This window comes from Lissotriton helveticus, chromosome 4_1 (genome assembly GCF_964261635.1).
Source record: "Lissotriton helveticus chromosome 4_1, aLisHel1.1, whole genome shotgun sequence".
Lineage (NCBI taxonomy): Eukaryota > Metazoa > Chordata > Amphibia > Caudata > Salamandridae > Lissotriton > Lissotriton helveticus.
The window spans coordinates 926,822,267-926,837,833 of NC_136063.1; the positions used below are offsets into that span (position 1 = coordinate 926,822,267).

General features: G+C 40.2%; 1 protein-coding gene across 5 annotated transcripts in view; it reads left to right on the plus strand.

Moving 5' to 3' along the window:
• The window catches only part of RIPOR2 (RHO family interacting cell polarization regulator 2), a 612,501-nt gene that overhangs the window by 490,977 nt on the left and 105,957 nt on the right, over nt 1-15,567 (plus strand). For 3 of the 5 annotated variants that reach the window (XM_078687528.1, XM_078687529.1, XM_078687530.1), the window contains exons 14-15: nt 5,002-5,189; nt 6,312-6,480. In XM_078687528.1, coding sequence (XP_078543654.1) covers nt 5,002-5,189; nt 6,312-6,480 — 357 coding nt within the window. Of the gene's footprint in view, nt 1-5,001; nt 5,190-5,485; nt 5,575-6,311; nt 6,481-15,567 lie in introns of all 5 variants that reach the window. The other 2 variants (XM_078687531.1, XM_078687533.1) reach the window with 1 other exon arrangement.

Here is a 15,567-nt window from a genome sequence, read left to right on the forward strand (position 1 = left end):
TGAAATATTTTGACAACTACCCAACGGATGCCCCGAGTCTGGCAGGAATAAAGATCCCTCTTCTAATGTTTGCCGAGTACCACATGCGTATGGCTTGGAAACCCAGCAAGGGAAGGGACTTTTTTGGCCTTCTTAACACCTTCTTCCTTCACAGATTAACACAATAATGCCCTTTCCTGACCACTCTAGGTGCACTGCACCTTTCCTTATGTATATTCTCAAAAACATTATTCTCCTTTTCAACTGGTCGGGTCACTTCAGTGTATTCTCTTCAAGAGTGCACCACCATTTGTATTCAGCAGCATCAATGAGCACCCTTTAGAGAACACCCTAAAACCTCCAAAGTCCTAAAACTGAGCACATGTTAAGTCCAGAACGTGTTCAAATTCACAAAGGGACTCGAAATTGGGATGACAACTTAAATAGGGTTTATCAGAATGTTTAGGGCATCAGAGGTTTGGTCCCCACAGGAGAAGTGAAAACAAGCTGTGATTTTCTTTGTTTTGTATTTGTAAAACACATCTTACATTTTGGAGCTACCTCAATCAATCAATCAATCAATCATAGCACTTGTATAGCGCGCTACTCACCTGGAAGGGTCTCAAGGCGCTTGGGGGAGGGGGGCCGCTACTGCTCGAACAGCCAGGTCTTGAGTTGTCTCCTGAAGGCGAGGTGGTCCTGGGTTAGCCGAAGGTAGATGGGGAGGGAGTTCCAAGTCTTGGCTGCTAGGTAGGAGAAGGATCTGCCTCCGGCGGTGGCTCTTCGGATGCGTGGTACGGCGGCGAGGGCGAGGCTGGTGGACCGTAACTGGCGGGTGGGCGTGTGGAAGGTCAGGCGGTCGTTGAGGTACTTGGGGCCCAGGTTGTGGAGAGACTTGTGTGCGTGGGTGAGGAGCCTGAACGTGATCCTCTTGTTGACGGGGAGCCAGTGCAGGTTCCTCAGGTGGCCGGATATGTGGCTGCGTCGAGGGATGTCCAGGATGAGTCAGGCGGAGGCGTTCTGGATGCGTTGGAGTCTTTTCTTTAGCGTTGCTGTGGTTCCGGCGTAGAGGGTGTTTCCGTAGTCCAGAAGGCTGGTGACCTCAAGGCTATTTTGGGTGGGGTGCCATGAAGATTGCAGTCATAGGAATATTTCTTGTGGATAATACAGGACGTGCCTTACTGATTTTTATGTGCCAAGTGACCACTGACAGAAAAGTGTTAAAGGAGCACGAAAGTCAAGCGCCACCTTGTATTGGCTTTATAGTGTGTCTTTATTTAGGCATTTGGCCTGACCGAGGTGTGGAGAATAGTCTTGAAGTCTACTACAAAGGAGTTCTGTGTCTTAAGCTGAGCAAAAACCATGGGCCTGCCTTCAGGTCTCTTTAAAGCCAGGGAATCTTGTTCAAACCTTAGGTGTGCACTGAGGTTGTTCTCCAATGAGAATCCTTGTCTATTAAGTGTTGTTACCCCAAATCATTTGTGTGTATTTGACTAGGAGCCAATAGAGTTGTGGTTCGATGACCAGTTTCCTGCAGGACTAGGCAGTATGAGCATAAGTTTACATGCTGTGGCTCTAGTAATTCAGAGACTGCGGTGGGAAGTTACACCACTGTACTGCTACAACAACCATATTTCCAACGTTTTATTCAGCATTCAACCACTGTTGATTGCATACAAAAGTCTAAAATGTCAGCATTATAAGTTTAAAGTCCAAGTATGAAAACCTAAAGTAATGAAAATCAAGTTGAATAATAAATGCACTTCTCTTTCAAGAAAAAGAGGGTTAGGAAAGATCCGAGAATGGTGAGGGAAAACAGTGTGGGTTTCTCAGGAAGTTTGCCTTTTGTAAGCCATAAAATCAGGGGTTGGAAGATCAGCTAGTGCGGCCCCATGTGAATATGGGAGCGGAAGGGACTAGGAGAAACAGACTTAATTGCAGGAACTGGGTTTAAATTGCAAGGGGGGGGGGTTCTGCCTAATTGTTCAGAGAGAGGGTGAACTTGGAACATTCCGTCACACACCACCAGGGTCAACATATTATCTTGAGTGTTGGACCTGGTACTGTTAAGTGCCAATTGAATCCCATAAAGTGTGTGAGCTTCAATAACCCACAATCAACAATGATGAAGCTCCTAATGGTGTCTTATTCTCCAATACACATTCTGCTGACATCTTTTTATTTTTTTCTTCCCTTTGATTTGTATCACACTGTACAGGTTTTCTCTTCTAGCCAAACCAAATGTTGCCTTCATTTGGTTCCTTTCGGAAATTTTGGCCACATATATAATGATATTCCTCTCTTTGTGAAATTTGTTGAAGAGGATCTCACTGGTGAATGATGCCATCTAAGTTATCGTTAACAAAATGATCCCTCTTGAAGAACTGTAATCTTCATTCTCAGGGGTCTCACTAATACAAAGAACTTGCCACAGAAGCTGAAATATGAAAAGACATCTTTATTAAACTTAATTAAGTGAGACTACGTCACACAGAAGCCTTTAGCAACTGAATGAGGCAGTCTAAAGAGTACAAAACACAGAGGCCTTTTATATGCTTAGGGTTAAACACTCCGCATAAAAGAAAGGGGCAGTCCTAGCTTCTGCAAGCATGCAAAATACCTAATATGGACATACAAGATCTGCAAAATATTAGCCAATAGGAGAACATTAAAAAAAAGCATCATATAACCAGACGTCCCACTTACGTCGTGTTTCTGCCCAACCCACAAGTAAATTAATTACAGCACCTATAGGTCAATCAGTAATGGCAGGACATGTCTGTATGCAGTTAGGCCAGCTGGTGTCTGAAATTGATTTCAAAGCAAGGACAGAGGGGGGTTTTCAACACGTTGCCGTCCAAAGGGCAGAGACACTTCATGAATAGAGCAGCCTGTGTAAAGGCAACACAAAAATGACGACAAATGTAAGATGGAGTCAAAATTAAAGAACCTCACTCTTGTGCACATTAGTTTTTCTTGTTTGCTTATCTCTCTGCCTGTTTTCTTTACCTGCTTGTGGCAGATTTGGCAGAAGTACAGTAATCATTAGCATTTCCTGAACTCATGACTAGCTTGACTAACATATGTGACTACAACAAGATTATAGATGGAATGATTGATTTAATCTCAGCTCTTGGTAGGCACTGCAGACAGTATTCCAATCCATCTTGGTTTCTCCCACCATGCCACTCTAGCCAGAGACCCGCCTTATGCAAATCAGTACCAACCCTGCGCCTCCTGGGAATAGTCTGTCCTGAACTGCCATGCGTTGCCCTGTCCAGAAGGGACCACGAGCAATCCCTGATCAGTTTGGCCCTACTTCTGGCTTATCAGCAGGGTGTAGCTTGAACCCTATGGCACATTGAGCATGGAACCCACATCTGGGGATACAAGTCACATTTATTGCATCATCAACAAGTTTATGGATGAAAAGCTTGAATTAATCTTAGCCACTGGAAATTGCTCTAGGCAGCATTCCATTCGGTTTTCGCCCACCATGCCACTCTAAATAAAGTTCCACCTTATGCAAATCAGTTGCGACCCTGCTCCTCATGGGAACAGTCTGTCCTGAACTTCGAAGACAGACTGTCCTAAAGAAGGGACCACTAGCTACCCTAAACTGGCTTCCCCCTACTTGGGTCTTGTCAGCAGCGTGTAGTTGAGTCTTATGGCACAGTGAGCACAGGACCAACATCTGGGCATACCCATCACACTTTAGAGTGTCAACTGCAGCAATAACAAGATGATGGATGTAAAGTTTAAATTAATATCAGCCACTGGCAATTGCTCGGGCCGCATTGCAATACAATAGGCATCCCCTGTACCACTCCCTCCTTCGAACCCTCCTTTTCTGTCTCTCCGCAGTGGCGTTGTTTCAGTCCCAGGACAGTGACCTGGAGGAGGGCAGATGCAAGGAAGGTGTTGCATGGTGAACATTACTGCAGCAAACCACACAAGGGCCTGTTCTTGTTCATGCCATGCAGCAATATTGAGTGCACAAGGTTGCCTGCTTCTGCTTCCCCTGGACAGGGCTTTCATTCTGTCAGCCATGAGTGGTTCAGTAAAGAAGTATGATTTTGGAGAAACAACGCAGATAAAACACAGAGAAAAATGGCTTTGAGTGTTTGTGTAATTAGCTAGTCTCACAGTTACTTCACTAAATCAAGCAATAAACAGTGCAGCCCAAATAACCAGCAGCGAAAGACAGGCAAAGGGCAACAGGAAGAATCAGCAGTTATACAAAGGCACATCAGGAATTCGATCAATGTAAACGCTGTAAATTGCGAACAGGCAGGGAACTTGTTAGATATGCGACCAAAACTGACAGTAATTTACAGATAGACAGAAATGACGGACACTAGGTGTGTAGGATCACAAATCAAATCTGGGTCATGAGCTACAGAAACTAGTTTCACATAATACATTGGGAGAAATAACTGCAAAATTACGTAAAAAAGAATACAAGGTTGCCCATTAATTAGGGTTGAGTAGTGCTACTCAATGGTTCGAGGAATAAGCAGAAACAGACAATGCCCAGCTGGCATTTGGAGCTGGTGTAAACATATACTACACAGCTTCTACAAGGAACAGGCAGGGTGAGAGTGGCACAAGAAACTGGCAAAGCTTTTCTAATCCAGCAGCGTAGAAATAGCTAGCACACAGCTCTTGCACTCTCAGCATTTTTACACTAGAAATCGCAGAACTAGGAAGGCGGTAACACCTGAGATAGACCACAGGGATCTACAGTTACACGGTTTGGAAGGAAGCTGATACAAAGATTTAGTTAGCCTAAGAACCCAACTCAAGACCCAGACCATTTATGACCAGGTAGCTCATTCCAGTCCTAGAGCAGCATCGTGCTCATAACACGCTTGTAGCCGAACACCCAACATGAGTATCCAGGTATTTTATTACACAACCACTTAATTCAAAACTCAGCTCATGCTTGTCCATGCCTTCATGTATAATATTTCAATTTGTGAAAATGTTCTTGATCTTCATTGGTTTGTTCTGCCTTTGCAGTGCAAGCCAGCCATAAACCAAAGCAGGTCTTCCAGTATAAGCCTCACTGTTGAGAGTGCTTTGGAAAGCTTTGATTTCCTGAACACCTCTGACTTTGACGAGGATGATGTAGACGATGAAGCTGAGGAGGTTTGTAATAGCGGAGGTGCCGACTCGGTCTTCTCAGACACGGAAACTGAGAAGGGCAGGTAGGTTAGAAGTTGAGACCAAGTGTGCAATGCTATCCCTGTGTCGATGGCAACGGACCCTGGTGCACACCGTGTTCAAGGAAGAGAGAGAGTCTTAATTTCAAGTTATTATCCATACATTATGGACAGCATCACTTAGAGTGAATCTGGTATATCTCTTTAAGGAATGGGCCACATTTTGTTAAAGCTAACAGGGGAAACCCCTCTCACAGGAGCTCTTCCTTGACATGTTTGGACCTGGTTTTGGTGCAGTTACTAATGTCTTTTGTGTTTTTTCCTCTGTCTTTTCTCTCCAGCCCAGTGAGTCTATGCAGTGGATTAAGAGTGTCAATAACAATAACAGAGTGGCAGATTTAAGCAGCATGGTGCATGTTTCCTTTGGAATGTAAGAGGGATGAGTGGTATTTTGTTCCATGTTTTACGTGCCAGCTTGTCTTATGTCATTGTCATTCATCGTCGTCGTTCTGTGTGATTGTCACCTGTCACTCATCCTCAATAACACCGCTTCGTCATTAACCTCTTTGTGTATTTTTACTAACATACTATATAAAATAATTTCTCAAAGAGTAAAAATATAAAGTCCCAGAATTGATTTGTGTTAATTTTACCATTGAAACCTCGCTTGAGTATTTAAAAAAACTTCTTAAAAGCAGACCTTCATAGAGCGAATTCTAAAAACAATACTCTAGAGCAAACACTATAATAATAATAATAATGAATAATAATAACATCCTCTACTGCGTAGACCCCCTTATATAATGTCTTAATAGATTAGCTATTTCACAGGCTCTACCATCACATACATCACCCCTTTCATGCAAAACTGTAGAATGATTTATTTTCTAAGTTATTGATGACAATGATCTATACATTTCACTTGCAAATGTGTCATCATACACATCGGCAAATTCTTGAGCATCCGTAAAAATATGTATTTTTAACCGTGAAAATTATACTACTGGGAAAACCATTAAAGAAAACATTGCATAGAGGACATAGCAACATGTTTCAAAACTTTCTTGTAGAACCTCTTCCTCTAATGTATTGCATATGCTTTTTTATGTGTATAATGTTAAAAATAAAAACTGCAAGTTATCCAATTGTTTTGTTTTATTTTGACAGCTATAAATCAGAACATCCAGATGCCAGAGGGCACCTTAGTGAGGCCTTGACAGAGGACACAGGAGTTGGCACGAGTGTCGCTGGGAGTCCCTTACCTTTAACCACAGGCAATGAAAGTCTTGACATTACCCTGATTCGGCACCTACAGTACTGCACCCAACTAATTCAGGTATGATTTACCGAAATATAAAGGTTGTAAAGTTTAACATGCTCGCAAAAATATTCCAGGGGAGCAAACTGATCTATCCAGTTTTATACCTCGTATAAAAGAGGCAATAGAAAAAAACACAGGCTTTGGCCACAATCTTTTGTTTTTTTTTCTTTTGTGTTCCTCATTGTTTAAGCAGGAAAATAGGGCCTGGTTTTGTGGCCATGCACATTCTAGTTGATAGTTGATATATGTATAGATTTATTAAGAGCTTTGGTAGTCCCCTGGCAGGAACAACTCTGACTTTAATCATAACAGTTCTAGAATCTTGTTCACAGAACACTAAGGATAGCATAGTAAACATGTACATGCCAAACCAGGAGAGGCAATCATTAAATAACCAAACACATCTTCCTTCCCAAACATAGAACGCAAACATCTAAGAAAGACAGAAACAGAATCTAACCATGTGGATATTGTATTAACTTAGCAAAGATCTACACTACATACAATGTAGGCACAATCTATAATCTCACAATTTATTTGGTTTTCTTCGAACACAAAATTGGGTTTCAACCACCTCACTTCATCCAGAATTTATGGGAATTAGAGCACTTCTGCACCAAATCCTACGTTTTGGTTTATGACACATGGGTACCTTTCTCACATTCCATCACTTTCCATCTTCCAGAACGACCTTATTACTACTAGCTTCACACACCTCCTTGGGGCATGATCATTTCGAATTACCCTTCTCGTGATTACCTCCAACACACACTCTCACCCAATCTTCTTTCTTAAACCATCTTTTATTCTTCCTTATTTTGTCGTTATGACTCTGTGCATATCGATCTTGATACTTATCCACCCTGTCATCCAAAACTTGCCTATCCACCACAGCTTGTGATGTCCTCTTTATTCAAGCAGGAACCGCAGTGGTGCATGCCACCTTTCCCTTTAGTAAAAAGAATGGGATTTTCCCAGCAGTTGAGTGCAGTATGGTTCTATAGCTCCATAACATATTCTTTACTTCTTGTTTCCAATTCAATCCCCCACACAGGCTAATTAGATACACTCTCCCAACACACGAATGAACCTTCTCACCAAACCATTCTCATCCACAAGGATGAGAAATTGCATTTTTCTGATGCTTATTGCCTTCCTTTTTGAGATAGGACTTAATCTCCTCTTCCTAAAGTGTTGCACACCTCACCAACATCCTACAGCCTCTTTCTCAATGGTCGAGTACGTGCTTTCTACTGTCATCAATGCGCGTTGCGCAAACACCACCACTTTTTCACGAACTTCTCACATCTGCATCAGTACTGCTCCTAGACCATACACACTTGCATCAGTAACAACAATGGTTCTGTCATTGCGATCAAAAGGCTTCAGCACTACAGCTTTAGCAATTGATTTCCTCACCATTTCAAAACCTTGTTGACAAGCATTGGTCCATTGATACTTTACACTGTTCTTCATTAAGGAGCGTAAAACATGTACTTTGTCAGAAAGGTTCTCAATGAACTTTGAGTCGTACACTCCGCTAGCCCAAAATTGGTCCTCACCACTTTCCTTGACAATATTAATTTCCAGTGGTAAGCCCAGCCCTCTCTAACTTTTCCAATACCCATTACAAAGCCATATCATGTTTTTAGTCGCATCCCACACAAGTATGTCATTTTGTTAATGTGGGGAATGGGATGATGATCAACTGATATGCTATCATTCAAGTCCCTATGGTCCACACACATGCGCATCTTTCCATTTTCCTTATTGGCTTTAATAATCAGAATGAGCCACTATGAAGATTCTTTAGGCTCAGTAACACCTTAGTTCCTAAAGAAATCTAGTTCATCACTCAGGTGACCTTGTAGGGCTAACTGGGCATTGCACATATTATACACTTTGGCGTGACTCTCTTTTTAAAAAACAATATGATCCGATTTCTGCAAACATCCTGGTATTTTGGCCAATAATTGAAGAAATTACAAACTTAATTTTCCACCTCATTTCCCGTAGTAACACCTGATCAGGAAGTTTGGGATCCAGACAATACCAGTGCAAGTTGTTCCTTCCATCCTAACAATGTTTTGCCTCATTCCACAACATACATCCTTCCAGAAACCTTTCTGTTCTTGTACACTAACTCAACTTTGAAATAGCAACTAGCTGGCAAATGTTTCCCACTATACCCTTCTGGTTCTACATCAGTCAGAATTAACTCACAATCACTCAGACCTTCTCTAGAAGCTGGCTTTTTATATAGCATACTAAACGAAGGTATGCTGTGTAAAGAGTCTAGGTATCCCTTATGAGTGGAAAGGGGGTTGCTCTAGAAATCCCAAGGTGCTCTATCTAGGGAAGTATGTTTCAGCAGCATTAGGCTTATCAGAGAGGAGTGTTAGACATGTATTGCACACAGAGAGCCAATAATTGATGCACACAGTCAAAAAGGAGATTCACACCAATTTAGAAAAATAATAGGTATTTTTATATTTATTTTCAACCCAAGAATTTCATAATCCGGTAAGTACTTTTTCGTAAAAGACCTTTTACATTTATAGCACTGTTAACTAACAGTTCATTTTTATGAGTAATGCTTTCCTATGGGAGAAAGAACATTTACAGTATACATATACTTCATATACATATACTTGCAATGCGTTTCCGTGGGACCCCTTTCCTTCATGAGGTGGTAGAGGGACAAGGACCAAAGTTCCACCAGCAGATCTGTTGAATCTTCCCTGGTGAGTTTGGGTGTAGAGGTTCTTAACGGGTTGGTATCCTTGCACACCACATGGTACGTTTTGCCAAGAGAGACATACTTCCTGAGAGGCTTTATAATCCCAAAATTGACATGCACAGCGTCGACCAACTTAATAGATTTCTCATTTGTAATAGTTTTACTTTCAGTAGAATATATATGCAGGCACTTCTTGAGAGAATACTCATCGCAGTCCACTCCTCTTTTTTTATGCTTATGGGAAAAAGCCTTTCATTTTCACAATTCAACTAACTAAATTTTGTTGCACCAATATGCTACTGAAGAAAAATAATGTCAGTCTTAAACGAGGTTTCAACTTATAGCAGGTAGGAGTAGAACTATCAGCCAAACAGCAGTCTTTCATAATGTTGTAAATCCTACACTTTATTATTGCCCCAACACATTGTATTAGTCTGCCTGTTTCATAGTCGGTGGCAAAACTCCTGCTGCACGGGACACAGTACACAGAATGCAGAGAAGAACTATGTTTGGTTCCCTACTTCAAAATGTGGGACAGAAGGCACACACCCTACTGTACACGAAGTGGAGCAGTGCGAGGAATGATAATACGAGCCTACAGGCATGGTAAGCGCAGGTGAAGCTGCTTCTTTCAGCTTGTGGTTAAATAGAGTCACGTGCATGGCTCTCTCTGCCCGAGCTCAAGAATACCAAAGAGATAGTATGCTGCCTTAATACCCATTATGCAGTGTCACATGCAGAAAAGTTATGCAGAAAAAAAGAAAAATTACATAAAGGCTCTTCTCATCTTGCTTGGCCAAATGGGGAACAGTTGCCGTCGCATCAAAGGCTGGCACATCACAGTGAAACCAATGATTGGTAACACCTGTCTGTTATCCCTGAATGACAATTATTCACACACATGAAAATCTGCAGGGGTCAGTACAACAACTACTCATAAATAATGGGCCCCACGGGCAGCTTCATTTTATGCCATCTTTGTTGTGAAGAGGCACACTTTAGTTGATATATTTGTAGATTTATTAGTAGCTTAAGTAGATACTTGCAACCCTTGGCAGAAACAGCATAGACTCTTATCACAACAGTTCCTGAATTTTATTTGTAGAACACTAAGGATTGCATAGTAAGCAAGCACATGCCAAACCTGAGAGCAAACCATTAAATAACCAATACACAACACCTGGTGCATGAATTAACTCATGAATAATTATTGTTTGGGTGATTCCCATGGCAAACTAGAGTGGCAAAGCAACACTCTGAAGAGCAATCTACACTTTCATAACTCTACAATTGACTCAGGAAGTGCAGCCAGAAGAGTGACATAAACATTGGCCGCGAACCAGCCTCAGATGTTTTCTGAATCTCCTCTCCACCAAAGCCCATTCTAATTCATGGCACTCTTTGAAAAATACTCCTGAGGTGGTATTGAAATGTAGAGTGCACAGTTTCCGTAAACTGAATGAATAGCCACAAGTTGTGAGCTACTCCTTCGCAGTGGTCTCAGCCCTAAGGCTAATGATTGCTGCTTTTTAATCTCATAAGGCAACACAAACAGTATTATAGGAGCGCCCATTTGTGATGCAAAAGTGTTCAGTAGTGCTTAGGTAGGCACAATTTGACACTTCAAAGCGTGTGCACTGCCATGTGCTTTATATAATCCTCCTTGTTCTTATGGACACTGTGGATCAAATTCACAAACTACACTTTTGAGTAAGTCTACAGTTTTGACTTATTTTACTATTTTACTTTTAAATTATTTAAAATAGGTAAAAATATACAAAATCTAAATTTGTTAAAAATATTTTTTGGGTAAGTATGCATTTATTATTTAACTATAGAATATTTAATAACCTATTTAGGTTGTTAAGTATTTGTAATTCAGTGTTATAATTAAATAACTATGTACTATTTTTATATATTTTTTTATTAGTTTATAGTTATTTATATTTTGAACTATTTTAAATATCTTAATTACACTTAACATTATTTCATTTGTTTTTTTAAGTCCCTTCCTCCATTATTTTCCATGGTAGGGTGTTGCAGTGCCAGTGGTTGGCCATGTGTAATGCTGTGCTTGCTACAAAAGTGTTATGTTACTACAAAAGTGTAAATTGCTACAAAAGTGCAGTTTGTAAATACTGAAAAGTAGTAAACTTACTCAAGTATAAACTTACTGAAAAGGATAAGTTACCTTTGTGAATCAGGTCCTACGTGTATGGAAAATGCCTCTCCTTGTTTTCTCCTAGTACCTCAATTCTGAAGTACCTCAATGCCCTTGATTTCTTTTGTTATCAGAAGGAGTAATTGAAAAGTCTCACACCTTGTTGCTGTCAGGCCAATAGTTTTCTTAAGAGTAGGTGGATATTGTGTTCCTCTGCACTCCTGTGACCTCCATGAACTCAATTTTACAAAAAGTCACAGGTTGTTCACAGCACTGCAGGGTGTTGAGGTTACTTTGTGAATATTCTAAATCTGTCCAGGCTCTGCCTCGCGACAGAACACTCAAATACGTGTCTACGTTTTCACTCCAGCTGAAGAACCTACTGCTGCTGCCCTGCTCCATGAGGCATAACAACTGGTATTAAGTGTTGCTGTCATGGCAGAGAATGTATGCACACCTGCTGGAGCTTCTGCAGGTACCTCCTCATTCTATCCCCTACCTCACCCCTTGCCAGAGCTCCCTGCTCCAGCTGCATGAAGCACTGTCTTTGTTGGAGCCTCAGAGAAACCTCATCACAAGCAGACCTGAAGATTTGTTTCTCACAACCACTGCCATGCAGGATAGTAATGTGAAGCAATCGCTACTATTGCATTTTGCTGTTGAGGGAATGTTAAGGATATCCAGTTTTTCCCCACCATTGGTAAAGCAGCTGGCTTTAGTGCTGGAAAGTGGCGTTAACGTTGTAATTCTGACCCAATGAAGCATTGGCTTTGAGTGTTTACATTTTTGGCAAGAGGAGCATGGAAAAATTGAAATAAATTGAGGATGCCTGTTAATGTTCACCTGTACCATTTTGCAGCAAATATGTTTTTCTGGCATTGCGAGCCATGTCCTTGACATCTTTGTTCAGAACATTTAATCAACAAAATTGGGTGAAACGAGCTTTGAATTTCCTAGAAATTTATGAAACGGAGGATAATAAATAAGTGGTCTAAGATGATTTAGATTATTAAATTGAAGAATCAAAGGCAGTTTTGGAGACTTGCAATGCATAGTGTGGTTAATTAGATCCATAACAAGGAAATTCTGTTACAGAGAGTATTTGGAAAAAATATGCTACTATATTGTATGCTATTAGAAATCATGAGGCTACAACATCACTAAATAGTGAGCGGTTTGTTGCTTACTCTAAAATATTTATGTATTATTATTTAGTAGATAAATTAAGAAAATGAATCAATAACGCAAATGGCATGTTAACCGAGTAGGTAGTCCATCAAAGAGTTTTCAAGATAGTAGTTAATGTCCTACTTTTAAACACATGCATTATTTGTGATTTTGAATGTTTTCATATTAATTCCAGGGTGTAAAAAGGATACCCTGTGTCTGTTATTGGTTACTGATGTCATGTAGCAACATTTTGACAACAATAATAAAAAATTGATTGATGAATTGGATGAAAGTGTCAAATAATTTACAGAAGACTCGGGGTTCAGGAGGGATTGCTCTGTTCGCAGTGCTCTGATCAAGATGTCTTTTTAGGTATTCGTGAAGGGTGGCTTGCCAATGTATTCTGATTTTGCAGGTTTTCTAATGCCTTTTTATGGTCCTCGCTTATGGGCTAAATATGACAAGAAGGGGAAACATTTTGGTGAATAATTATTACTAGCCAATTGTGTTTGAATAAATTATCCTCCCTATTCCTGTGCTGGAGAAAGAATGATTTTCAAGGGAGGGTACAGGAAGAGTTAATTGTATGCGTCAGTAAGCTACGGTTGTGCCATTGCACCAGTATCATTTATTATTATGTACGTGCTCTCTCAGACAAACGTAGGGCCGGATTTCCCCACTGAGGTTACGTAAGATCGAATAAATCTCATTTTATGCTGAAGGTTTGGTATTAATGGACCATGTTTAAGTGTTCATCAGCATGGCTTGACCGTGGTGCTGGAATATTCATTAATAAATGAATTAGTGAATCAAGAGAAAGCACAAGTTAAGGCTTATAGAAAAAGTAAAACAAAGTATGCATGTTACTTGAAGCAAGGTAAGTTGATTGCGACGAAGAAGTGCAATTAATTATGTCTGATTTTTGTAACCCTATTTTAAAACTATAAAAAAAAGACTGGAGCATTGAGTGAATTTATCTTAAAGCTCGATGTACGGCCCCATATTTTACATTCTGCTGATTTTAAGCATTTTGTGTGGGAGAAATAGCCATGAGAACAGAAGAAAGTCAAATGACTACAAGAAGGAGATCACTGCAACAAAAGTGTGGGACCACTGGTTCTGCAGTCAGACCCTACATAGCAAGTTGGATTTTCCCTTCAAGAGTTAGTGCAATCTGAAGTGGTAGGTCACTGGGGAGACTCTCCGCGTGGCTGCCTGTGGTGAGTAGTTGCAAGTAAATACCAACTGCTAAACCAAGTGAGGACAAATATTCACACTAAACAGCTGAATCTTTATCACTTTTCTTTTGTTGAGGGGGAGGGGGCAACTTCTACCAGCAAACTATCCGCGAGTTCTGGGATCCCTTTACCTGTTGTTGCAGTCAATATCTGAAGACATACTTAAAAGAACCTTTCTTTGCCTGTTCAGTAACTGATTATGCAAATCAATCATCTGCTCCCCACTGTGGTCAAGAAAATATGCTGCAACAAGCAAGCATTCCAGGCTAGCACTGTAGGGAGTGGCTTTATTTTGCCTCGGCTGTGACTCAGATTACATTTTTTAATGGCACTGGCTCACAGGTCATCACAAGACAGGAGACACTAATAAATACAGGAAAATAAATTACTGTGGCAGAACTGTGGAATGGGGAAAGAAGCCAAATAATCTTAAAATGGTGACTGAAAGAAAGAGAAGATTTTAATTGGCAAAGAAAAAATAAGTTAGAGACAAATGAGTTTAGACAATGCAAAGGAATGCAAGAGGAACTCAAATTAGTAAAGAGAAAAGGAAAGAGAAAGGAAAGCAGAACGAAGGTGAATGGAAAAAAGGACGGAAAAGGAAAAATAAAAGGAAAAAAGGAAAGCTGGAACAGTAGGAAGAAGTAAGAGGGAAACCAGAACAATAGAATGAAATAAAGGAAAGATGAAATGAGAGATGGATAAAAGGGCAATGGAAAGAGAAGTTCAAAAGAATTAACAAATAGAAGGAATGCAAAAAGAAAGGAGGAGGGGAAAAAGGTGATAAGTTGAGGAACTTAAGAAGCAAGGAAGGAACACGAAAATAATTTTAAAAAATTTAAAGAAAGAAGGAAAGAAAGAAAAGGTGAAAGGAAATGAAATAAGGCTATAAATTAGGACAGAATGTGAGAAAGAGGAATAGATGGAACAAAACAAGAATTATCGAAGCAATGAAAATGGAAAGAGGAATGAAAAGAGAATGGCAAAAGGAGGAAAGAAGGAAAAATTGACAGGAAAAAAGATGGCAAGAAAAAGGGAATAATGTTGAAAGAAAGGCGTTAATACTGGTAAATATGCAGTTTTCAGACACATTCTTTAAAATCATGCTATAAAATGCATAATTCTTCTGGGAACAATTCCCACTGGGTTTCTTCATAGGAAAGGTCGAAATTGCTCACTTTGCTCGAACATTTCGTTCCAAGTGGCTCAAAGTGGGGGTAATTTTATTTCTTGACTACTTCCTTGGGCATCACGATATTTTAAAAACTACTTTGACTTCAAACTAATTTTTCTTTCTACACAGAGCATGCTACAACAGCTTGATCAAATCATAGAGCCAATATAATAGGTCAGTCGTACAGTACCTCTCCTTCGAAGGCCACCCTGAAACTACTCTAAAAGGCAACCCTGTGGAGCATAACGAAAGTATGACTAGGTTTCGTTTCTTCCTTCTACATGACTGACAACCATTATTCTGTTTATATATCTTTTTGTATATCTTTATTTCATTCATTTATTTTACCGAGTTTTATATAGCGCAAACTTGACCCCAATCGGGTATCAGAGCGCTTTACATAGCACCAGTTGCATTACATGAGGACTCATTCATTTTTTTTGTTAGGCATGGGGAGATTAAGTGATTTCCATACTTTAAAACCCAACAAATAGTTGACTGTAGGACATGTAATCACCCCTGTAATACCCATTACAGTGTTCCAATTAGTGCACTACCCGACGATCAGGCTTCATCTAACCGAGAGCATTCGTTTTTCCCAAATGAAATGGAGGTGAGA